At 38.6% G+C, this 27,346-nt stretch overlaps 3 protein-coding genes across 3 annotated transcripts; all 3 read right to left on the bottom strand.

Moving 5' to 3' along the window:
- Nucleotides 1–992: 992 nt before the first annotated feature.
- LOC115423446 (GTPase IMAP family member 7) lies at nt 993–7,690 on the bottom strand. Its single transcript, XM_030140266.1, has 3 exons — nt 7,610–7,690; nt 7,154–7,287; nt 993–2,439 (listed from the first exon to the last, which is right to left on the bottom strand). Exons 1-3 carry the CDS (start codon nt 7,632–7,634, stop codon nt 1,591–1,593), a joined length of 1,008 nt encoding a protein of 335 aa, XP_029996126.1. The 5' UTR covers nt 7,635–7,690; the 3' UTR covers nt 993–1,590.
- Nucleotides 7,691–10,298: 2,608 nt separating this feature from the next.
- hmgxb4a (HMG box domain containing 4a) lies at nt 10,299–22,898 on the bottom strand. The gene is given in 14 exon segments (XM_030140236.1): nt 10,299–10,979; nt 12,996–13,118; nt 15,403–15,566; nt 15,692–15,788; nt 16,653–16,717; nt 16,816–16,897; nt 18,576–18,754; nt 18,901–19,104; nt 19,218–19,802; nt 19,901–19,939; nt 19,942–19,975; nt 21,848–21,984; nt 22,141–22,231; nt 22,635–22,898. Coding segments are annotated over 13 exon segments (1,776 nt in total). The 5' UTR covers nt 22,163–22,231; nt 22,635–22,898; the 3' UTR covers nt 10,299–10,934.
- A 247-nt stretch (nt 22,899–23,145) lies between these two features.
- On the bottom strand, nt 23,146–27,336 carry ankrd54 (ankyrin repeat domain 54). The gene is made up of 8 exons (XM_030140272.1): nt 26,635–27,336; nt 25,334–25,381; nt 25,149–25,247; nt 24,856–24,927; nt 24,578–24,625; nt 24,050–24,174; nt 23,863–23,970; nt 23,146–23,742 (listed from the first exon to the last, which is right to left on the bottom strand). Exons 1-8 carry the CDS (start codon nt 27,020–27,022, stop codon nt 23,668–23,670), a joined length of 963 nt encoding a protein of 320 aa, XP_029996132.1. The 5' UTR covers nt 27,023–27,336; the 3' UTR covers nt 23,146–23,667.
- Between the last annotated feature and the right edge of the window lie 10 nt (nt 27,337–27,346).

Raw genomic sequence — 27,346 nt, 5'->3', positions numbered from 1 at the left:
CCCAGAATAGATGTCATTACATTTTGGGAAATATAGGTCAAAGTTTTAACATTTTTAGGAATTTAAAAGTTGTAATTTCTTCCCCCCCATTTACTTATAATGGGCAAAAATTCACATGTCTGTAGCAGCGAAACTACTGATTGAACTCATACTAAATTGAGATTACAGACTGCCAGTGACCCAGAATAGATGTGGTTACATTTTGGGAAAAGAAGGTCAAAGTTCAAATTTTTTTAATGATTTTTTTAAATCTTGTTTTTCTCCCATTTATTTATAATGGGTGAGATTGCAAATGTCCATAAAAATGTCAATTTTGTTTCAATTTACTTACAACTTGGCACATATATAGAGGCAATTGATATGCTGACACCAGCACATGCATGGACATGATGACATCACCTGGATCGATGCCAAACTAAGCTACAATATGTGCAAAGGGCAGGGTTTGTTGTGCCTGGTACCACTTGTTTATTCCTACACTAATGAAACCATAATCATCAATAAAGTATTGCATTTCTGCAATGAGACCCTGCAAAATCTCCTACATTTGACCTTTCACAATCACCAGTATCATTAATATTATGATTTTCTTGTGAAGTGTGTTTAACAGTATTTGCATAACATTCTATTGTCCCCATGACAAAACAGGTGATTATAAAGAGGCTCAGGCTTTCATCAGGTTTAATTTTAGTAAAAGACCTGCACAGACACCATGCCAAATGTATCTATTAGCCCTATAGTAGAATATGGTCATGGAGGAGTCCACCAACATGTCTTAAAAAGCCCAGAACAGACAAACCAAACACTGGCTGTAACATGGATTTTGTCGTTTTAGTGGCCACCGAAAGGGAGGGTGAGAAAAAGGGGGATATGGTTGTTTGCATTCTACATCTTCACCACTAGATATCACTAAATATTACAGAAGGAACCACCTGATACTGTATATGACTGAAATTTACCCTGTAATGGCTGAATTTATATCCAAGTATATTAAAAAATAAATGATTTGTGTTCTTGCTTTCAAGCAGATGTTAAATTAAGTGGAGATTGTTACTTTGACTACAGCACATAAAATAGATGCAAATTTGCATCTTATCAAAATTTCAATATCAACAGTAATGAAAAGGTAATAAAACAGATTTTCCCCATCTCAGGAGATGGTTTTATTGAAGCCACAAAATTATTTCCAGTGTCCTGACCAGGTATGTATCAAATACACCCAAACTGACATTGGGGGAATACATACGCTATTTCATCTGATTCTGTAATGGAAACAGTTTGATGCAAATTTGCGACAGTTGACAATATGGGATTAAATCATGACTAGAAAAACAAAGGGACTTTCCAAACCTGACAACACTAATGTGGATCTGATTAATGATTTATGACCAATCTCTAAAGCATTATTTATTAACACTCAATAAAGCTATTGATAGTAGAGGGTGTTTCAGAAAGTGAATACTGTTGTTGATCTTAAATACTATTTTCAGCAGGTGGAAGCAGATCAGCCAGAGGCCAAACACAGTGAAATGACATGAAGGTGCAACTCCATACCTAATATATATTTCTAACTCCCTGGTTGTGCTGTTTTTATTTGGTTTTCTGTGTTTTTCTTCTCCCCACTTCAGTAGCCACAGATCCCACAGTGGCCCCCACCATTCCTCCAAAGGGCCCCCCCACAAACAGGCCGACCAGGGCTCCCAGCAGAGCCTCCCTTCTCACAAACCTGGGCAGCCACTTGGTCCAGGCTGTCAGCTTCTCCCACAAACCCCAGAGAAACGAGGGGGCAGGGGAGGGGGACGAGACGCTGTCACTGGGGAAAATTCTATCGACATCCACGTTTAAGTCGCCGATGCTCTTCTCGGCTTCGTCTCGGACTTGTGCTACATCTTCATCCGTCACGTTTTCCTCTGGTTCAAAGTCCGTGGCCTCTCCTCTCCTCTGCCTCACCAACTCTAGCTGTTTCTCTCTCAGCCGACCTTCGACCTCCTGGTACAACGGGCAGCTGAAGTGTTGTACGCCACTCTCCTTCACCATCTGCTCCACTTTCTCCATCAGCTCCTCCACAGCCTTCCCCTCCATCTCTGCCTCTCCTCTGCGGGTTTCAAGGGTGTGGTAGCGGTCTCCACACCTCTCCACCAGCTCCCGCAGGTCCTTTCGCCACATGACAAGGTACTCCTCCAGCTCCTCATCCTCCTCCAGCTCAGCCATGTGGGTGAAGAGCACGATGGTGTTGCAGCTGACCGCAGTGGAGCCGAACAACTTGTCGAGGACATCCAGCGCTTGGGTCTCGCCATCGGAAGGCTGGTTCACAGGGACGCACAGGAGGAAGGCGTGAGGTCCAGGACTGGAGAAGGCGATGAGGGATGAGATGTGCCTCCTTCTGTCGTCTGAGGAGGAGCTTGAACCAAACCAGTCTGGACTGGACACGACCACCACCTAACAACAGAGAGCAGAAGCAGAGAGGATGAGCAGCATTACAGATGTGCATATGGGTGAGTGACAGGTAAGATAATAATGTGAAGAAATGAGAAGCTACTCGCTGCATCAGGTCGGGCTAAAGAACTTGTTGCAGCTGAAACATACTAATCACTGCAGTAATTATCCAATGGGACGAAATGTTACATCTAGTTGAGCTGCAGCTATTGATTATTTTTGTAATCAATTCATCTCTCAATTAGTTTCTTTAATTTTATTCTACTAAACCATTATTCCACAACTGAAACAACAACCACAAAAAATGTGTTAGTTTGTTAGCTAATTTATTTCAGTCATATGTGCAGTTCAAAACAGAAGAAGAGAGAAATAATACAATTTGACTGAAAAAGGCTCAGGCAGAAGCAAAGTTTATTAATGGCCGCCTACTTTACAGTATGCTACACAATATATGGTGACAAGTAGGAAGAAAATAAGTAAATAAGTAAAGACAGACAGACAGACAGACAGACAGACAGACAGACAGATAGATAGATAGATAGATAGATTTTTCTCCAATTACAGCCATACCTCTCAAATATAGATGCAAATGCATAGTAAATTTATACATACAAAAGTATCAGTATAGAAATAAGAACAACAATAACAGTATAAAAGTCAACGTAAAATATCAATCTACTGTATATAAACAATAAACATGTCAAATGACATCCACAAACAATATGTGCGCTGCAGTCTTCAACACATTTATATCCAACTTACTAACAACTTAAGATGGAACTAACATACAACTTAAAAAAAAGATAAATATTTTTAATGTTTGAGTGAAAACTTAAAAGTTTAAAGGAGTAAATGATGGTTTCAGTGAAGAAAAGTAAACATGTAGACATTTTCTGCCTTTTTCTATGCTCCATGTTGTTTGTGTTGATCCTGACATCATGTGCATCACAATTATCAGTGTGAAAGAAATCAGTGGAACCAATGTTTAGTGGCATCAAAATTAAGGAAACAAAGCCTCGATTCAGGAAAATTGTAATTGAATAATTTATGTAATCATTTCAAGTTGATGAATCCATTTATCATTTCAGCTCTGGTAAGATTCACAGCTTCAGATGGATGGATGGATGGATGGATGGATGGATGGATGGAGATAGATAGATAGATAGATAGATAGATAGATAGATAGATAGATAGATAGATAGATAGATAGATAGATAGATAGATAGATAGATAGATAGATAGATAGATAGATAGATAGATAGATAGATAGATAGATAGATAGATAGATAGATAGATAGATAGATAGATAGATAGATAGATAGATAGATAACCATAGAAATCTAATCAAACTATCTATTAAACAGTGTCATGTTCTTTCTATATCCCACATTTTGATGAATCAAATGTTGTCAAATCATGTCGTCCGGCTGAATCCTATCAGACTGCATTAGGAGTAACTTTAAATTAAGCTGATCAACAAGATGTGTATCGTCCACATTAATGGAGACACTCATCCTGAATATTGACAGAGTTCAGTTACACATACATTTGTTTAGCGGTAAAAAGGATGATCTCAGACTTACACTGTTATCACTTACTTATTTGCAAACCAACACAGGTCTGTTCTTTTGCATGTCTGAGTGTATAAACAAAAATGTACTCGTGTGGTACAATGTTTGATTTCTCACTGTTTTATTTGAATATATTTTGTTTATATGTTGTTCATATGTTGGTTCTTACTAAAAAACTAAAAATGTGAAGTACTTGTCCTATTCTTGACCAGTTCCATTTCACTTCTTCTCCTTTACATCTCAGAGGAAAATGCAGATGTTTGTGATAACTGAAGGATCCTTTACATTGAGCATCCTTCTTAAGCTAAATAAAGTCTTTGTCACAAGTCGCCTGTTTTTCTGAGTTCATGAAAAACTTTAGAGGTCTGTGTTTTTCACAGGCCAGCAGCACTACAAACAGATGATCTAATAGAATATGATGGGTTGTTGCAGATTTAACCACCAACAGTTTATGAAGGAGATAAAATAAGCTCAATCTTCAACTCAGCAATAAAACACAACATACACATGAATGAATCCAAAAACATCATCGATCACAGTAAACCCTGACAATTCTTTTATTTATTGTACCATTTTACTGCACAACTGCATTTACTTGTCATACTTAAAGTACTTTTTTTAATTGTCTTTCAGTATTTTCATGGAGTACTGATGTTTTTATTTAAGTGGAGGATGTGAGTACGTTTTCCACCACTGCATCTGTTTTATTATGCATATTAAGATTCACATTCAGAGAACAAAACACACACATATATTTATTTATTTAAAATCTTTTTAATGGAGTGTCCTTTGCAGTGACCAGCATTTTTGTTTTTCGTTTTTTTAAAGTAAAGCTGGCATTGCTGGATCTCTCTCAAGGTCAATATACAATATGTGGACAAAAGTATTGAGACATGCTGAATTCAGGTGTTTCTTTTCTAACAGGGGTCTGGGCTACTAAACAATAATGACACATGTTATGATATAGCTCTATATTAAGATAAATATCATTGCATTGCATTGGTTAATGTTTAATGCCTCCCATTAAACTTTAAGGAAATATTGATATTTATAAACTATATGGACAAAAATATAGGGATAATATTACAAATATAAGGACACATGATGGCTACAGCTCATTGGATGTTCTGTTCATGCTGATTTGAGATATAAACATTAATATTTCCTTAATATTAAGGGAGACTTTTCTTCCAAAGTGATGTGAAGAAAGTAGAGGCACCTGGCCAGAGGTGGAGTGAGACAGTTGCTGGACAACCTCCTCCATGCTCTGAGGCACCAGAATGGCTCTGGACAGGATCCCAAGGAGCCAGTGAGAAAAAAGGGAAATGAGAGAGGTACTTCTGCCCTGCCAGTCAAGGACCCAGCTAAGGACTCAGCTACAGCAGCTTCTTCACCACAGCCAAGGACCCCACCTGCTGCATCCACAACTTCAGCTCCAGCAGCTTCTTCAGTTCCAGCATCTTTGCAGGAGTCCCTAACCCTGGTTTGTCTGTCTGTCTGTCCATGTGCAAGATAACTCAAAAAGTTATGGATGAATTTGGATGAAAATTTCATGAAATGTTCATACTGGCACAAGGAACAAATGATTAAATTTCGGAAACTGTGTGTCAAACCAAATGGCAGTGACCTGTGGGGTCCCCCAAGGGTCCATCCTGGGACCTCTCTTGTCCAATCTTTACATGTTGCCCCTGGGCCAGTTAATACACTGTAATAACATGTCCTACCATAACTGTGCAGACGACACTCAGAATTACATCTCACTGATAGCAGGTGAACATGGGCCTGTGGACTCACTCTGTGACTGCCTCCAACAGATCACTGTGTGAATGCAAAATAACTTTCTCCAACTAAACTCAGACAAGACTGAAGTCATTGTCTTTGGCCCACAAAAACCCAGAGAAAGTGTCAGCAGTCATCTGGAATCTCTTACTCTAAAAGCTAAAAATCAGGTTAGAAATCTAGGGGTAATAATGGACTCAGACCTAAACTTTAACAGCCACATTAAATCAATTACATCATCAGCCTTTTACCATCTCAAAAACATTGCCAAAATCAAAGGTTTACTGTCTAAGCCAGACTTAGACAGACTTATCCACGCATTTATCTCTAGCAGGTTAGACTACTGTAACGGCCTTCTCACTGGACCCTCTAAACGAGCTGTCAGACAGCTGCAGTACATCCAGAACGCTGCTGTTCTGGTCCTAACTAGAACCAGAAAGTACGACCATATTAGTCCTGTGCTCAGATCTCTACACTGGCTTCCTGTGGCTCAAAGAACAGACTTTAAAATAACTCTACTGGTCTATAAGTCTCTCCATGGTCTAGCACCAAAGTACATCTGTGACATGTTGGTCCCATATGAACCATCTCGGACCCTGAGAACCTCAGGGACTGGTCTTCTGATGGTGCCCAGAGTCAGGACTAAACAGCTGCGTTTCAGTTCTATGCAGCTAAACTCTGGAACAGTCTTCCTGATGACATGAGACAGGCCTCTACTGTGACAATGTTTAAGTCCAGGCTGAAAACGGCTCTGTTCAACTGTGCATATAACAACTGAAAGGGTTCTATCTGCACTCTGACCTTTTACTTTGTTTTAATTGATTATTATTTATGTTTTATTGATTATGTTTTAATTGTAATTGTGTGTTTTTAACCTGTCTCTTTTCCCTTTTAGTAAAGCACTGTGAATGAATTGTGCTATACAAATAAATCTACCTTGCATTGCCTTGCCAAGATGATTAGTTGTGGTAGAAATGTATTATTCAGTCAGAGCATGAAACATATTTTAGAAATTTAGAGGTAGAACATTTAAAATCAGTCGTGGATAAAAAAAAAAAAACCCAAAAAAAACAATGTTGAGAGGAATTAAGTAAAAACCATCTCTCAGGCATTTTTGGAAGCAAAGATAATAACGATAACCTGCTAAAAAAGAAACACCTGAATTCAACATGTCTGAATACTTTTCTCCTTATAATGCACACAGAACTAAGGACACAATATAACACAACAGGACATTAGGGTTATAGAAGAATTACTACCCCAGTTTTAAGGTGTGCATGGTGATCTTAAGTGGACAAAATAGTGCCAATGAATGTGCATTTAACTCAGAGTCGTACAGACATAAACAGTGCTTATCCTCAGTCTACCTGTCTGCCTGCAGCCTGTCCTCTGAGTTTCCAACAGTCCTCCGTGTCCTGCTGCAGGTCTTCTAGGCCCAGGATGGAGCGGACCGCAGAGGTCTTCCCAGCCCCGGTCCGGCCCAGCACCACCAGCCTGAGCTCTGGAGAAGCAACGACAGACACACACCAAAACGTACACACACGAGTTCAACACACACTTTTGCAGCAGGAAATGCAACCCTTCCACCCTGCGTGACTCGTGTGTCAAGTCTGATCCATCAGTCAGCTGATAGTGGTGAGTCCTGGGTCTAGATTCTGTGTTTTGTTTTTCTCAGCAGTGGGAGCGCCCTTCCAGCTGCCGTTAACTGTCAAACACCCAACACAAGCAACATCTACTAAAATACAACCCGATCATGCGCAGAAGGACTTTCCTCCACCGCATTCCTGGAACCTCCACATGTTGACAGGACTCAATAATCCTACCTGAATGGGATCCAGATGCGGACATTTCTGGTCCTGGTCTCTGCCGTATTTAGTGTTGACTGCGGGATGGAGACACTTCCTCGTTCCTGGTGGGTTGACCCGGCCCTTCAGTGACTTCACAGCCCCGTGGGTTGTACACGCAGCTGTTCACTGATCACCGTGCAAAAATTCAAATCCAATAATCCACGTACTAGTAGTGCACATTCTAAAATGTAGATATAGTTGTAAGAAAATATGTTCCAAAATACCAAATAACATTTGTGTCATGTCCCACCTTATTGATGTCCAACATCATACATGATAATATCAGGGGGTATAAACATTTTTAAAGAAAAATGTGTATGTATGTATGCATGTATGTATGTATGTATGTATGTACGTGTATGCGTGCGTGTGTGCATGTGTGTGTGTTTTAGCTCATGACTTCTGGTAAATTTTGTGGAACGGAAATGATAAACTGAATAGATCAAATATGGGACAAATCCTTAAAATGTTTACATATTATCAACCTGTAATAGTTAATAATGCTAATAACTAGCCAACAGTTAGCTAGGTACAGTCAGCTAACTTTGAATACACTCTCAATAATATTATATCCTCTTGCACTAAATATATAAGATTGTACGTGGTATATGCAAGAGTTTCAACAAAATGAACTGTTCACCAAAGAAAACTGATCACTGATTACCTTTCAACATGTGTCTTAGAAAGGAAGCAAGGAAGTTTGGACAACTGAAGAAAGTCAATGTCACACAACTGCCATCTAGTGGTCAATTATGGGAAATCAAAAAATCCTTAACTGAAAAAAAATTATCTTCAAGAGTGAGTTACATGTCATACATGTCAGACATATTTCATATCATACCATTTTCTATGTTTGTAAACATGTGTACTTCCACATCATTTGGAGATAGCTTGAAAGGCTAAGGAGCAGCAGACAGGAGGAGAGATTATTTTAACCATCAAGTTAATTAGACAAATACATGGAGAGAGAGATTTTAACAGTTATATCTAATAAATGAAACTTAAATACAGTGATATAAATATATTATTACGTTATTGGCTCAGTTATTACATTTGCAAAGAATTTTATTTTACCAGGCCAACAACGTAATAACCAGCCAATAATGTAATATGTTATTGGCCAAAAGTTATTACATTATCAGTTCAGGACTTTTATTATGTTATCGGCCGTTATTGCATTTTCTGTCGTTATCATGTTATCAGCTTCTACATGGGTTTCAATAGCATGTTTAGTGCATTTAACAGCATGAGTGTAATACTTGTTTGTACACAGTGTAGTTTAGACTTACTGTAGGAGCTGAGCTGGAAATAACAAGATCAAATTAAAAAATACACTCTTGCCAAAATCAATCATATGCATGCACAACCAAAATTATCCCAAAAAATGAATCAAGTGTGTAAAATATGCTCAACTGTCCCTAAGGATTAGATGAATGTTTTCATCTGATCTTTGTTACAGAATGCATCTTTTACATGGCTTTGCAGCTTTTATAAACTCTTCCAGAGAACACTCGCTTACTAGTTTTGATACAAAAATTAATTCATTTATCATGTTACATTATTATCATCGGTTTTACTCTGACAAATAATGACCCAATGAAAACAGCTCCAGTCCATTTCAGGTCCCAACCCTCAGTTCAGGAACGGCAGCATCAGACATTGTGCATTGTCGCAAGACTTTCGCATATTTTTGGAAAAACTATAGTCCCACCTCATCTCAGTTTAAGGAAATCCTGAACTTAAAACACAGCTCATACATTGTTTGTGATTCTTGTGCCCCTTACGCCTCCAACACAGAGGAGATAAATCAGTGTTTTTCAACCTTGGGGTCGGGACCCCACGTGGGGTTGCCTGAAATTTCTAGTAATTGAAAAAAACAAACAAAAAAAAAACTTACTAATAAATATATATGGTGAGTTGACAGAGACATCCCAATACATAAAAGACATGACAAACTGTGGTTCTGTTTATCTTTCAAATGTTCATTGTGGTCGGTTTCAGATGCTGCAGCTCTTGCAGAATTCATAGTTTGAGTTCTTGTTTGTTCAGTATTAATTGTCAGCCTTCTAAGTCCAAGCTGGACTGACTGTACATATCCTGACCAAGGAAAATCCAATTCTCACTTGGTGCAGTAATCTACACCTGGCTTTTCTGCCTCCGTCCATAATAATATACATTATATAGACTAAATGGTAGCCATGCTTCTGTCAGTCTGCCCCAGAGCAGCTGTGGCTACAGATGTAGCTTAACACCACCAGAGGAAGAATGTGAGAGTGAATGAATAATGGGTCAATAATGTAAAGTGCTTTGGGTGTCTAGAAAAGCGCTATATAAATCGAATCCATTATTATTATTATTATTATTAAATGTTCCCTACAATTAACGTTTATTTGCAACATAGTATCGCAAACTATTACATGATCAAAAACAAATTAATTTTAGCAAAAAAAAAAAAAAAAAAAAAGTCTCCATTTTGAATGTCTGGGGTCGACAGAAATTTGTGATGTTAAAGTTGGGTCACAAGCCAAAAAACGTTGGGAACCACTGAGATAAATGGTAGTATATGTGGTGAAAATACTGTTTTTCCAATCATTCTCTGAAACCCAAATGACAACAGTTAAAACACACACATGCTGATAGCTGCATCATTAGAAAAAACAGTGAATTTGTTGAGTGGTCATAGTTTATTGTTGCTGCTTTGGTAAACGTGATGCTCTGACAGATTAGTTAAAGCAGCTCCTGATTCAGAACCTAAAGGCGTTTTCTATCACCTGTGTATTTCTACGGTACAGACTTTCACTTCCATATGCGCAGTAAAATATCAAATGTATAAAACAGTAAAGGATGACAGTACTTTTTTACATGATAAAAGAAAAATGTCCCATGTCCAATATATTATGTGGATGATGTATGAGTTCCTATACATTGTTTAAAAAAAAAAGAAAGAAAACATGTACAGTTCATTTAACAGTCATACAGTATCATTTCAATAGTTAACAGCTTCTGAAATGCAGTTCCACACTCATTCATACAAAGTCCACTGTACAGTAACAGTAAACGAAGCTGACGTTGCCAAGAGAGCTCAACATGGTCAGTAAAATGTGTCTCTTAAAAATACAACAATTAGAAAATTAGGAGAAAAGGGGTTAAAAAAATACACTTTAAAAACATGTTGACACTACAAATATCCAAGTTTTCAGATGCCAAATGGTGGCTTAAATTAAAGTCCAGAGGGTCACTTCTGAAATGACCGTTCCACACAGACACATCGCATCAGTCCACACTGATCATCCTCTGTTAATCACAGCCCAGGCATGATGTAGGCGATGTTGTCCAACGTATTTGACTGAAAACGAAAGAACGAGTTTGTTGGAAAATGGTGGTATACCCACAAGTAAAAACAACAAACCTGTCATACTACACATAAAACATACGCTCTCCTAGTTTATGGATCCTGAAAAACCTAAAGCTCCAAATACTCACTTGTAAATCTATTCTCACCAAATAACTATATTTCACTGCACTGGGCTAAAATTAGTAGCAACAATCCCTACTGATTGACAACCTGTACTCATGTCAATACTGTTGCTAAAATCTAATTAATAACAATAAATCTTTCATTTTCTGCCTTTTCATTGCCTCTTGTTGCAGTAGCAAGAGGCTATGAAGCCATGTCCGTCTTTGTTGCCGCTGCAGCCATAATGCGGCTGCGTGGAGCTCCGCTTCCCACAATGCATGTTGCGACAAATTTCTGAAAATACCTCCTGGCTCTGTTTGTAAACAAATTGTTTATGGTGGAGTGCACTTTGAAATTGTTCACCGTGAGGGAAGAGATTCAGGTGCGTAATCACAGAAAGATTTACTGATTCGTGATACTTATTCTATGACTCGGGTTTCACAGATTTGATGAAAATTTGGTGACAAAAGTCATACGCAGCTTTTAAGTGTCACTGCAGAAACTGTCTATTTTACATTAAGATAGATTTCCCATATTTTTTAACTTTACAACAATATTGTAAATACGTAAATAATTTGTATACATGTTAAAAAATAGTAATATAAATAGAAGATTCTCTTCTATATTTCCTGTTCACTCTTGAATGTTTCTGCTCGTCTTCTTGCAGTTTTGTTTTTGTATTGTTTGCTGCTGTAAACACTGCAATTTCCCCACAGTGGGATCAGTAAAGTCTTATCTTAATTTATCTTGTCTTATCTTATCACCAGCTCTAATATTGCACTCAGTGGTTTTCTTTAATAGGTACACCTTACCAAATTCTATCTGTGATACCCATTAAACCTACTTTTCTTTGACTTTAGGAAATTTGCATGTTACAGTTTGTAATGTCTGGTTTGTTGTGCAGTTTATGGCATCCTGTCATTCCATGTGTCTGGACAAAATATTATATTCAGTTCGTAAGCTAAATACGTAAACAATTTCTAACTTTTCTGGACTAATCTCTAAAAACATTAACAACAAACACTAGAAAACAATAAAGCGAGTCCAATTTTTCTGATGATTCAAACAGTTTTTCCTTAATTTGAAGTTAATATGAAGGACTTAAATTACTTTGGGATTTAGTCTTCCTTTTCCAATGGCACCTTGAAACTAAAGGTACTGGATAGTATGACTATTATAAATTTACTGTATAGTAGTAATAGTCTATGAGTATGACTGTGCCTTTGAAGTTTTTACATAATGTTTTCAAGAAAATCCCTAACATGAACTTGGATGAGTTTGCATCAAATGACCTGGTACGATAAACTACTCTGGTCGACTATTTATTGGATTTATCTGCTTCATAGATTAAATGTGCTAAATCTTACACACTTTGATCCGGTGAACTGGAAAACAACTGACAAAAATGCTGTTTACCAAAAAAATGATGAAACGTTATGTAACATTTATGCAACAGATTTATTAATCCTACACTAGATGAATGTGAAAACTAAATGTGTTGTAATATGCAGAGTGTTCTGAAAGGACAAACATTCCTTTTTGGTAAAACCCTTTATAGAATGTCATATGTTGGCCCAATACTGCATCTTAAAAACTACCTCCAACTAGCTCTTTAGGATTAATTATTCCTTAATAGGTATACACAAATGCCAAAAATTACTATAAAGTAATAAACACTGAAGCACCAGCTCAAATCAGAATGAATAAACCAACCGAGCAGATACTATTCTGTTCTATACAAATTTGGTAACACTTCCGGCCTTTTATTCTGGAGACATTTTACTTGTAGACTAGTACTAGACAGAAGTGTGAGTAAAAATGGATTTGAGAAGTATTAAGCATGGCTGAAATGTTTAAAGTGACCACATTATAGCAGTGATAAAAATAAATAAATTAATACAATACCAGGACGTTTCGAGGACAGCCGTTTAACTGTGGTATCTGAGCTGTGAGACAGGTCAGTGGTCCCAGGGCACATAAAATGGAGTCCAGAAGGACAGACAGACTCCCAGACACTGCCACCATCCCCTAAGACCAGGAAACACCATGGACCCTTTTAATAAACTGTCAAGTGCCATCTGTATGTTTTAAATCTGTCATAGAATAGAGGGTATGCACGTGACGTCTCTGCTGGCGGAAGACACCGCGGTTCCGCCCAGAGTGACAGAAAGAGGGAGATGAGTAGCAGCGTTGGCTTCAATACCGTCTACACTTAAGAACAATATTTAATAAAAAATGGGGAAGAGTTGTTTAGCGATTGATTGTATGAACAGGTTTGAAAAGCAGTTGGAGCTATCGTTTTACAGGCACCAAAAGCCAAAGAAAAGAGAAGTAGATGGATCCACAAATCCAGGAAACCAAACCTAGATCTGTGGATCCCGTTTCATGTCAGGTAACATTAATTTATGGTGTATTTTTGGGTAAAATCATACCTTTAATTACGTATGGTTTTGGCTAACGTTACTTTTTAGTAAAGTTCTTGGTTTCATGATTTTTCTTTCATGGTTTTTGTCTTCATTTTGTGATTATGAACCTTGTGCTCCTACATGATTTGTAAACTAACTGAAACTGAGGCTAACCTAGTTTTTCAAATACGGGGGAACTGGAGAATAAAGCTATGACAGCATATTAGGGCCACATGAGAAAATAAAAATGATTGTCACTACAAGTATAAAGTCATAAAATATCAATATAAAACCCATAATTTTATGATTTTATAATAAAGTCGAATACAAAAATAATCACAATGTTATGAGAATAAAGTCGTAGTTATAAAAAAAACTCATAATTTAACAAAAATGTCATTCGTTTATCAGATTAAAGTGGTCATATTCCGATAACAAAGCCATAATATTACAAGAACAATGTCGTAATTTAAAAACAGGTGGGACAAATATCATAAGAATACAGTTGTACCCTGCTCGTACAAAGCAGTAGTATCTGTGTTGTATAAAGTACTTGATATTAACTAGACTTAAATCTCCTCAGTACCAGTAGATCATGCATATATTCTGGGGTCAGTACACTGTCTACTGTAAATGGACTTTGGATCAGTTGGTTCTCTGCCTAGTTTTAGCCCCTGATTGTCAGTAATGATGAAACCATGTATATTTGTTTCAGGTAAAAATAGTGATGATCCCCTACACCCTTGATGTCAGGATCAGTGTTGGGCAAATTACTTTTAAAAAGTAATTATTTATAGTTACTAGTTACTTTCCCCCAAAAAGTAATTGAATTAGTAACAGAATTACTCCTTCATAAATGTAATTAGTTACCAGGGAAAGTAATTATTGCATAACTTTTTTGAAAAACCTTCAAATATGTAAAAGGAAACTGATTTTTGAGTGTGTTTCATGGGCCAGCTGCATAGAGTAGAACAGCACGGTACTACATATCATAACTGTGGTGAGGCTGGGGTCCACCACGGCCTGGCTTTTCCACCACATAAGTGCATATCTGCATTTATAGGAAGATGATGCTCCTCCAGTTTATCCCACATCTCTGTTTTTCAGTTGCTCCTCCCTGATACAGCGGTAAATGTCTTCAGTCCAGTCAGTCAGACTCACTGATAACTCCTCCCCTAAATTAGCTGTGCACGTAGCTGCGTTCAGGTGAATGGGGTGTGCTGCGGACAACTCAAACTCGGACAAATCATTAGTCATTCAGGTGAAGGCAGTGTGGATAAGTCAGACTCATGGGGTACACAGGTGAAGCATGAAGGCAGTGTAGGCAATGTGAATATGAGAACGGCTCGTAAACAAACGGCTCGCAACGAATCGGCTCTTATCGTTCACTGAAAAGAGCCGTTCAGAAGACTCGACTCGTCCGCGAACGTCACACCTCTCGTGCCTGGCCGAGTGAGTCAGGGCAGATAACAGCTGTTAGATATCAGTGCATAGTAACGCGCCACATTTCACTGCCAGTAACGGCGTTGTAACGTTTCAAATAAATATTAATTAATTAATTAGATTACCCGTTACAGGAAAAAAATAACGGTGTTAGTAACGCTGCTATTTTTAATGCCGTTATTCCCAACACTGGTCAGGATACGCGATTTCGGGTCACATGTCAATGTTCGTGGACCACTTGTTCTTTGGTAGCTTGTACGGATCCATGTCGAGTCCAATTGTCCTTCATTTAATTTCATATTTCACATTTTCCCAGTCTCACTGTGTTTACTGCTATACTCCATCATGTTGAGCAGGTTGGTTTTTGCCACTCAGTCTGACTTAGAGGGGCGTGGCCTGGGGGGGAAGTGACGTATGTGCATACCCTCTATAAGTGCTGTGAATGTGCTGAAGTGGACATTAACCTCTGTTTCCTGTAGCCGGTGTCCAATTAGGGACAGGGACTCTCCCAGCAGCTGCAGGTGAGCTGCAGCATCAATGGGATCCACGTCAGGAACTCTGGCCGGGGACAGGGACACGGTGCCTGGTGCTCTGTTCGGCGACACCATCCCTGTTCCCACTGTGACAACTTTCATCACCAAACACAGTTCAATTAAAGCCTTACACATGAGCAACAACAACTGACAACACAGAGATGATAAAGATTTCTTTTCAGTCACTTTGAACTTTACTTGGCTGAAAACTTTCACTGACCTTTAGTTTTGCTCTCACTGGGCGTCTTGTGTTTGACAGTGGTGGCCTCAGCTTTGTTCTGTTTGTGCTGAAGATACTGAGCTTTCTGTCTCCAAACCTGTCCACAAAAACATCACGCATGAGACACAGCACAACTACAAGCAATAGGCAGTATTCTATATATTTAGATGGATTTCATGAATTGATTAACCCTTCAACCCCTGACATGTCTGTGGTGAGCCTTCTGAATGTATGATTTATTCTAAATATTCATAAACATCAACTATTTGCTCAATAGGAAAAATCTCAAAATGCACAGCGAGAATAGACATTGTCCTTTCCATAGACATCTGAGTATGCTCAGTGCACCCCCTGTCACCACTGGAATGGGGTAGCACGCAGAGCAGTGAGTGAGACCGACTCACTATAAAATAGATGGTTTGTTTTTTTGTTTTTGTTTTTTACACCGTTTTTCTTGACGTGTTTTTGTTTTTATGGCTGTTTACAGTGTTGTTGTGATATCCTTTTTTTTTTTGTACTGTGTTTTTACCGGGATTTGACCATGTAACTGCTTTTTGGAGTTCAACCAGGTGCCAAAAAGCAGCTGGACTGATTCAGAAAAAAAAGAGCCCCAAAACCAAAACTACTGGGCCAAAATTCAAATACTTGTTGTTGTTCATTGTGTTCCAGTTCACAGTTAATGTTAAACATCCTAAATGTCTTATCGATGTACATTCTGAGTGCATTATTTAGTAAAAACCTGTACAACTTCAATTCCTCTCTGTCTTTTTCTGTTATCCAACTCTGTTTTGACCCTAAAACACACAGTAAAGCAAAACCACTGAAGAAAAGGAACACAAGTTCATACTCACAGCAGCTTTTATGACACTGAAACAGACGCAAATTCCAAGCAGGGGGTTTCATTGCAATAATGTCTCAGGGGTTAAAGGGTTAAAAAAAAAATTAATTAATAAAAACATACTAGTTTGTCCTTCTCAGGCATTGCCTTCCACACCTCTGCCAACTTCTTGCTGAGCTCACCAAACACTACAAAACAAACACACACACATATTGTTAATCGTTTGTTGTCTGAAAGGTCAAAGTGTCAACACGAGGGTTAAACTGTACGTCAATATTTGACTCACCTAGTCCTGGTTGTTCTGCATTAATGTTGACCCTGTACTCTTTACAAAACACCTGGTATGCTGTTGTGTTCTTTTTCTTGGGCTACAGAGAAAAAAGAAAAGAATAAATTAATACAAGAAAAATGAAAGTCCATTGGAAAAAATAATATTCAAACCGTTTTTTTAAGCGTGAAAAGAAAATCTGTTAAGTGTAAGTACCATCGTTGAGTCTGGGTGACGGAGTGCGAGTAAACAAGCAGCAGTCAGTGAGCGAGATTAAGTGGAAAACATGTGTTTGTGCTTGTTGTTTGTGCAGCTGTAAGCTTTGCACTCCGCCATTGCCCAGCACTGGCCCATTATGTGTCATCTTAGACTGGTGTCTGCTGCACGGGGTCCGTGACCAGTCCAATGCAGCCCAGGTAATTGGACCATACAACAAATCTGCATCACTAGGAGGCACCATGTCACTGACCATGCCTGACTGACGGTGCAGTGACTTAGTACTTGTGCGTACTTGACAACAGGCTATAAGGTAAGTTACCTGACGGAACAGCAAGTATTATATGTGATCTTTTGAAGTAGCTAGCAATGAAAATTCACTACAGGTACCCTTTAAAAATAAAGCTGGGATATACAGGATAGACACAAGAGTTACAACTGAGTATTTTCACTGTCATTTGGTCATTATAGTCTCAGTGTTTTCCAACATGGCATCACAAAAGAGGAAGGAAACAAGGTAATATTCTAATTTATGCAGCTACATATCAGTATTTATTCAAATGTATTTACAAAAAGAGAAAAAATATTATTAAGTCAAGGCAAATTCATTCCCATATGTGTCAATTTTGTCCAAAACCAACACATATTTGAACCATTGCTGTGTCAGATCTGATATGTTTCCTGCAGACCTTTCAGACACATTTACTGATGCTCATGTCTCATGTCTATTGATTGTACCAGCACATTCTCAAGAGACTGAACCTGCACTTGTTATTGGTTCCTTAACTGACTTGACAAGTGACTATGCCACCTTTGTCACTTTGGTGGTGAAAGGACTTATTTCGTTCAAATGGAAATCCTCCACACCTGCTTCTCATGGTCTTTGGGTCTAATTTTGTCATTTTATGTTGTCTTAACCCAAACTGAAATGAAGCAATGTATGACATTCTCTTCATAGCCAACTGTACATCCTAGTGGTTCCAGAGTGAAGTTTATTTCATATGTTTTTTTCTTTTACATCCTGGTACATGTGTAAACTGTATTCAGGATATCAAAGAGGACAGTCTCATCTAACTAACCGATGAACAATACATACATCTACCTTTTATGTTCCTGTTTAGAATCCTGATATTGTTGTGTAGATGTTGTGCCATTACAGCTGCAATGATTATCTGAATTATTGATAAGTTTCCAATTGTCAAACTATTTGGAAACTTACTTTTTTGAAAAAATAAAATAAAGTCTCTGATTCTAGCATCTGAAATTGTTAATGTGTTCTGGTTTCTTTAGTTATCTGGTAAAGTTAACTGGACATCTTCGGGTTGTGGATCAAATACCATATTCTTAGGACATAATCTTGGGAAACTGTTCGATTTTGAGTTTTTGCTGTTTTCTGACATTTTATGGACCAAGAGACTGATCACGTACAAAATATGATAATCAACAGATGGACAAGGCTCTCTTATTTATAGGCCTAGTTGCTTTGTACCTCGACTACATTACTGCCATTATTCTATTCTAAGCTACCAGATGTTACAGTAACATGACTTCTAATATCCTACCTTATCTTTATCCTTCTCGTGCTTGTCCCGATCTTTGTCATCCTTCTTCTTCTTCTTCTCCATTACTCCGTCGTTGCCTTGATGGTGGTGTTGGGGGATGGGTGTCCCCATGGCATACATGGGACCAACAGCGCTGTGGGTGACCGTGGGATGGGAGTGACTGTGGCTTCTTGAAGAGTCTGCAGGATGTCACAAAAAAGACAAAGCAAAGAAAATCAGACGAACAGAGCTTAAAGGCTTCATGAGGAACTGAAATACCTTTAATACTGGAAACAGTTCTAACTATGTTGGCATGATTTCTTGAAATTAGGAAATCTAAACTCACCTCCAAATCCTTTGCTGTGTTTCTTGTCCTTCCCACTTTTATCCTTCTCTCTGTCTTTCTCTTTGTCCTTTTTCTTTTTGCTCTTCTTGCTCTTCTTCTTCTTTTTTGACAGGTGTGTGTAGGAGTCATCAATAACCAATTCACCTGCTTCCAATTCACCTCCAGATGAAGAGCTATCATCTCCCATACCACCTCCATAATGACCTGTCAAACAAAAACAAGAGCAAAAAATGTGAACATCACAACACAGGGTTGACATTTTTACTGGAAAAAAAAACAAAAAACAAATGTCTCAAGAAACATTCATTATATCTTACCTTCCACCTCCACCTCTTTCCCGACAACAGGCAGAGGATCTCGATTCTGTTGTAGTTTCTTCTTGGGTGTCTTTGAAAGCTGCATGCGGTCTTTCTCCTTCTCTTTCTTTACACCACCTTTGGATGAGTGTGATGTAAATGAGTAGCTCTCCGCTTCCTCTTTCTCTGGCGACATTATGAGCTTCATTTTCAACCCATCGGCCTCACGTAAAGTCAACGGCTCCTCTTTGGGAGTTCCACCATGGAATAAAGAGGACTTTGAGGAAGAGGAGAGTGCTTCTTGGGACGAGGATGAGGATGATGATGGCGGTCGGGAGTGAGAGAAGGAGTGGCTCCCTTGCTTCCTCCACCGCTGCCACTGCTCTCCACGCTTCCGGTCCTTGGAAGAGTGTGAGGAGAAGGAAGGGTAGGAGGGTTTCTTGTGCAAGTGGGGGCTGGGATCAGAACCTGTGGCCAGGGGAGAAGTGATAGCCTGTAGGAGGCCCATTGCTGTATCTGTCGGGTGGGAGGATGACGGGGAGGAGAGAGTTGGTGACCGCTCTGCAGACTTGTGTTTTTTCTTGTGGGGCGGTGGGCCCTCGTGGTCTGATATCAGGAAAAAAGAGCAAAGTAAATGAGATCAAACTTTAGTTAAAAGCACACAAAACATGATAATAAAAAAATTCAACATAGTCACCCCTCACCTTTGTAATAGTAGTCATCTCCATGTTTCTTCTTCTTTTATGAGACTCTCCTCCCAGCATGAAAAGTTCAGAATCCTGGAAATGACACAGTGGTTTTCAGTTCCCCAGTTCACAGGCTATGTTAACACTAAAAGTGTCCCAAATCTGATCTTTCACTCTCATATATGACTCAGGTCTATTTTTTGTCACAACAGTTCGAGCAGCTCAAATCATATGGAATCTGATCTGTTCAATGCTGATGTAGATGCTGTCCATACATGGTCCTGAATCAGATACAGATCTGTAAGTGCAATGTAACCTCATCAGATCAAAGCTCAAGTGACTTCTATTTCACTTTAAATAGACATTCACCACAACTCTATACTGGAAGGAGTCACTCACATCCTATAAGGTATTTAACATGAATAGAGCAGTAATAACAATGTAAAACATTATATATAAAAATGTAACTGTAAAACATTGACGGGGTTGTTCTACTGCATAATAAAGAATGATCGGATGAACTTAAACGTTTCAGCTTAAAAGTAAGGCTTTGAATACCCAACTTTTACTTATAGTCTTAAAATGAAGAATTTTCAGTGTGTGTGCTGAAGAACATGATCTGAACAGTTCTAAGTCCACTGCTTTAGTGCTTGTGGTTCGTTAAGGACAGTGACCTCTTCGCACTGGAATCTGATACTGAACATACTTAAAAAATACTGGGAGCAGACAAACAAAAAAAAATCAGATATGAGCAGTTAATAAGATTTGAGCTCGAAGGCAGTGTGAATTTTCACTAGGGCTGAATGAAATGTGGCCAAAAATATTACCATGTTCAAAATGTTCATACTAGACAATATCAATAATTTCTTTCAAGTTTAAAGGATAATTTTTTAATTCCACCCCAACATTGAAGGAATGGTTACGACATGATAAATACTTGCCAAACAACATAATATTATAGAAATCTCGAGGTAGGGTATTGAAAAATCATGCTCAAAATGCAATCTTTCTTCAACATGAAAATATGCATGATTAAAATTATGTAAACCAATAAAAAACTGAAAAAAAAAAAAAAAAAAAAAAAAAAAAAAAATATATATATATATATATATATATATATATATATATATATATATATATATATATATATATTTTTTTTTTTTTTTTTTTTTTTTTTTATACATACACACATATGTCGAGGCCCAAAACGGAATCTGGCCCGATTCAGAATCGGGCCGGCCCAGAATGGAATTCTATTCTAGGCCGGCCTAGAATGGAATCCTGCTGCTATAATGTTATTTTTATACCATGTTTAATGCAAATGATCTAAATTATCACAAAAATCAATACATGGAATTTGCAAATATGTGAAAAAAAATGAAACAAACAACATTTTAATTGTAAACTATAATACACTTTATTTACAAATAGAACCTAGTGGTACTCCCCACCAATATATGGTACAGTGAAATCGACTGAAATTGACAATAGTTACTCAAGGTATGTAAGACTGAAAATGTAAAATTATGACAAATTATGGAATTATGGATCATTTGCATTAAACATGGTATAAAAATAACATTATAGCAGCAGGATTCCACTCTAGGCCGGCCTAGAATAGAATTCCATTCTGGGCCGGCCCGATTCTGAATCGGGCCAGATTCCGTTTTGGGCCTCGACACACACACACACACACACACACACACACACACACACACACATATATATATACATATATATACATATATACATACATATATATATATATATATATATATATATATATATATATATATATATGTATATATATATACCACAATGACAATAATTATAGCCAACCCTAACTTTATAGAATCATAACAAAAATAATTATCATCAGTATTGCTTTACTGGGCAGTCCTAACCTCAACAGAAGGCAAGAGGTGTAATTCCATTGGTAGGCTAATATGTGGTCAAGACCCTTACCTTGGGTCGCTTCTTGGAAGACTTTCGAACCTGAGCAGCGATCTCCTCCTCCTCCCTGAGCAGATCCTTGTATGACCTCCTCTTCTCTCTTTGGCTACGACCAGCCACAAGGCCCCTGTCACCCTCCATCCCCATATCTAAAGCACAGGAAATTAGTATTTTACCACCTACCCTTAAAATATAAACCCAGCATCTCTACTTAACACAAGTAAAATTTGTATAATTGATAAGCCCGCACAGTAGGTAAACAATAAATCTATGCTCTCAGTCACTATTACCCATTCCTCCTTTACCCTTGATCTCCTCAAAAGCCATGGCTCCTCCTGTATCAACTCCTTCACTTGTCACAGGATGTCATGGGCAACATACAGACCCAATAGTCACCTGTTCGGTAGCATCAAGAAAGAAAAAATGAACACGTTAGGGGTTTGCATTTCTTTAACTATTACAATTACAATAGCTACACAGTAACAAAGTAGTAAACTAATCGTATCAGTTTTAATCTGCATATATCAGTAGTTACTAAAAATCTAACTATGTCTGACTAAAGAGTCATTTGATTACAACAACTTTTCCTTTAGTGAGCAGCCACACAGGACCTACAAGTAAACCGAGACATAGCCTCCTCAAATGTTGACAAGTAGGTCTGCTAAAAAGCCCCTGCTTGAGGAAAACACACTATTTGCGTTAAATTACAATAATGATGTACTCTAGTACCTACTTAACGGTGCTAAAATTGATAGGAAAACAAATTCCCGCCTACTTTCGTAAAGATACAGAAACACACCCCCTGTCCATTCACTTTGAGTCCCTAGCTTTCCGGCAGTCACAGGGCATGGATCTGCCCCACCGATTGTGCCCTCCGCCTGGCGGTGACTGCAGCGTAGGCGAGTCCGAGGCTTTCAAACACAACTAGGCCTCGGTCGACACAACTACACTAAGCACTGTGTCAGTCATGCATAAAGCACTGCTCATGTCTTCATGTCCTCTGGGGTAGCGGCACATGGAATTTACATACACCTAGAAGTGAGGAACGAATGTGTTTGCTAATTTTTACTACCTCAATGGGATCCCCAATTTACGCGGGTCCGGTCGCCATCTTTTATTTTCGCCGAACAACAATACGTTTGTATCAATGGGAGGGGCTTTGGCACTGCAGCCAATAAGTGAGCTGGAAAGTAGCCCATTAGCTTTGCATTCATTAAAACACACAGACCTACGTTGTACCGTAACCTTACTGTAGAGGCAGGACAGGAAGAGAGCTGCACCACACGGTAAAGAGGACAATATGACAAATGTAGCGAAACATACTGATTTATTGATCCAAATATATCCATTTTAAAATCACACACAAATCAGTTTTTTACAGTATAGCTCACATACAAATATGACATGCGATACAAAAGAAAAGGCAACATGATACAAAGACAGCAACAGTGAAAATTACTGAATCATTTCCAAAACAGTACAGTAATTGCCATAGTACTTGGCTAATAATGGCAGGCAAAAACAATAAGTCAGTGCACAGACACAGCTGTGACTCAGTCGCACAGAGCAGAGAGCTGAGGTCTTACCACCCTGACAGGTTGTTCCACTTGGGTCTGATTTTAATGTATTTTGCATTTTATGATTTTTTTTTTTTCATTTAGCTGACATGACCTGTGATAATGAATTTCTGTCCCACGTTTTGACAATATCTAACAAGTACCATGGCCAAAGGTGGAGGCCCACAATAAAGCTAGGAATAGCACAAAGCATCACACAAAGGTCAAACTTGTGTGAAAAGGAGCAGGACTTCAGCTCTCTGTACACCTTAATTTCTACCTGTCTCCCAAATTCTGCTTCTGTAGGCTTAGTGATGTAAAACTGGCCAATAAATCTGTCACTTCATCAACCTGGGAAAAAAAAGCACAACCATAGGTGAGGTGGAGAAAGTATATCTAAATAAATCCATAGCAAAACATTCATAAATGCACACACCAAGCAATTGAACATGATGATAATTTTCTGTGTACCTGTTCTTTTGTGCGCGTGTGCTGCAGCTGTGTCGATATGTGTTCCAGCCTCTCTTTAGCTTCACTCTGGCCCATTAGGTTCAGGTATTCTCTCAGCATTTGAATAATCTGTGAAGGAAAGTTTGACACTAAGTGCTTTGATACTTATACTTGCTTTAAACACACAGCAAGTTAACATGTTGTTTACCTGTGTGACTTCGCCCCTCAGGGTCTCCAAGCTGCGTGAATCACCCTCTTGCAGAATGTTAAGCTTGGAGCGTGCTAGATGCAGGGGGGTCCTGCCTGCTCGGTCAAGGGCATCAACACGGGCTCCTTAACGCAAGCAAAAATCTCTCTGTTATGTGGTTGTTTAGTTGTATGTTAAAATATATTCATGCATGTGTACCAGGGTTTATTGTAATTGATGTGCTTATGATCTATGCATAAACCAGGTTTGTAGCTAAGTATGTATCTTAAAAATATTGAAGTTTTTTGGAGCACAAGTATTTGGTTACATATTTTGCATTTAATTATCTGAAAAAGACAGATAAGTACCATGAACTAACCAGGATTATCTAAAAGAGAAAAAAGAAAACTCCTCTCCCTTTCCTTAATATGTTCCATTAGGGCCAACCTAATGCTGCTCCCATTACTCTGTAAAAACAGCTATCTCCAACAAAGAGAAACCAAGCAACATGTGTACACAAAGAATTTAACAGCTCTTGAGTGGTCTCACCTCCTCTCAGCAATGTGGTGATTACAGGCACATGGTTGGTACAGGCCGCTGCAGACACACAAAATAAATACTCATAAATTAGGCCGTTGTATTGCTATTGTCATATATTACCACATATCTGCAGTGTACATGCTCATTTTAACTGTCATGTGGGTCTAAAACAGCTGCACAGTAAGCAGTTTCTGCAGTGTGTTGTTGTGAAACCATAGTCGTAGTAAATGGCCATGGTGACCACAGTGCTACAGCTTTTATGGGTCACAGCAACTGTTCTCCCTTACCCAAATGAAGCGGGGTATTCCCCAGACTGTCTCGCTGGTTGGGGTCAGCGCCGTAGCTCAGCAGCAGTTGAACTAGAGAAGCAAGGCATTTGAAAGGAAGCACAATGAGTATCCATTCATGAATAGTATACATTACAGGCAGCAATAAAAAGCCAGAGATGGGATGACTGACTTGGGATGCAAACTAAAAGGTCAAGGATATTTCAGCAAGATGGACTCTTGAAGACAGTAATTAAAACCCTTTTCTTTTGCATAATGTATTTAGTACAACCCAGTAGTAATTCCAAGCTTACCAATGCTCTCATTGCCATTACAGGAAGAGAAATGCAGAGCTGTTCTTCCCTTGTCATCTGCTGCACAGGGGTCAATGTCATCTTGCAGGAGCTTTCGTACTGGAGGAAAACAATGTTGTGAGCAAAAAACTTCCCTAAACTATATCAGCAGTCATTCCATGCCTGCAGAACAGAACAGATCATACCTGTGTCAATGTCATTGCTGTTCGCCGCTTCCCTCAGTCTCTTCACAGCTGCAGAGATAAAACATTCAAAGTAAGGGGATTTAAATATTGTGGTTGGATGAACAGGGACAGAACTCATGGCATTAGTGATGGCAGACAAAATAAAGCAGCATTCACAGAAGTCTAGCTGCACACTTTCATATTTGTTTTAGTTATTAATGGATATCACCAATTGCATGTCCATGAGTGCATCTGATATTAAATCATAAACTATATCTACACAAAATCTGGTTCTCAGTGTAATATAGAGCCTGATTCTCCTTACTTACTCACTGTATTATACATTTAATACCACAACGTAATTATGGATGATAAAACAATAATGATTGTGATATGACCTAATAACACTATAGATATTGTTGTGATACACAGTTTTCTTTTTGTTTACACTCTCAGCTGAAATTATTAGAAAATGTTTCAATTCAGTGTTGTTTCACTCGAATTTACTCTTGCACATTTTGATGTAGAAGCACTTGGTGGCTCTGTCTCTAGTTATCCAAAATATTTCACAGCTTGATGTTTGTCAAGCTCTGTGTTCAAAACCACAAATAACTTTTTTCTGTCATTTTGTTTTATGAATAAAAACCAATTACTCTCAATACACACAATAAGCATTAAATCATAAAATTTGAAACTGGCATTGTTGTTTACATCACTTGAGTCTTCACATCATTTACATTTTTATATATCTTCACCTTATTAGTTACATGTTTTATTTCTACTTGTTAAATTTTAATAAAAACTTTAAAACTATACATTACAATTTGGTTTCTTCAACTTTCTCCCAGGACTAAAAGAAAAGCAATATTGTCCTTTGGATTAAATTTTTTTTTCCCACTTTATCACAACATGAGCTATATCAATATGATATAACATAAGAATTCTAGCCATATTGCTAAGCACCACCTTTACCTGTTTTGTCATACACATTTTACTGATATGGAATTTCTAATAGACTAGTATGGAGGCCTTGAGGATCAAAACATTGCATAAAATGCTAAAAGAAATGTTGGACATTCTAAAATGTTATCTCCTGCAATGCAATTTTTAAAATATATTTTGTTTTGTTTTTTTTAGAAATTACATGCTTAGTGAAATATTTTGTCAGATGATGCATTTTGTCACTCAGGGACACCGTACACTGGGGTACAGTGAGTTATATCAAAGGACTGGCTGCATATTATTGTGTCCTAAACTTTATATATTCAGTTTAATGCAGCTCGTTGCTCATTCATAGTTTATTCACATTGACAGTTCTTTACCATAAATATCTTTCCCAATCGGACCGAGGTTCCGCACAGCCCTGTGGTGCCGCCTGGTCCTGGTCCCCGTCACCTTCCCCAGTCTGCTCGTAACAGCACCGGACCCGACCTCAGCCCGTCCCGGCTCCCATAACACGTGTAGGTACCTGAGTTCTTTTTCGTCTCTCTGTCCAACTCGACCCAACACCACTTTGCCCTCTCCGATCCCACTTATCCCAAACCCCACGGCCGTGCCTCCGTCTTCCATCCGCTCCACGGTACACCGCTGCTGTCTGTCCGCCGCCTCCCGGGCTTCATTTTCGGGTCTGGCTTCCAACATGTACTCCCCCTCGGAGCTCGACCGCTCGTTATCCGAGGCTGTAGCAACGATGGGGCTCCACCCGTCCATCCTTTATAAAAACATATGGAGGCTGTGTCTATACGACAGTCGTTACACACGGCGTTCGCCACTCGTGAAAAAGGAAATAACGCCGTCATTAATGTCGGGAGTCCAGTGTGTAGACGGCATCTGCTCCGTCAGCGACGTCCGGGGCCAGTGCAAGGCACGGCAACACAGAAACGCCCTCCTTAAAGTCTTCGCATTCTGGCCACTTTTGAGTATTTTGACTGCAGAAGATGTTTTTTCGTCCCACCACCAAAATGTCCCCTATTTCACATTTTCCATTTCATCGCATAAAAGTAGTAAAAGGCACACCCATTGTACAGTCTACAC

This window comes from Sphaeramia orbicularis, chromosome 8 (assembly GCF_902148855.1).
Source record: "Sphaeramia orbicularis chromosome 8, fSphaOr1.1, whole genome shotgun sequence".
NCBI classification, from domain to species: Eukaryota; Metazoa; Chordata; class Actinopteri; order Kurtiformes; family Apogonidae; genus Sphaeramia; species Sphaeramia orbicularis.
This window is presented reverse-complemented; position numbering and strand designations above follow the sequence as displayed.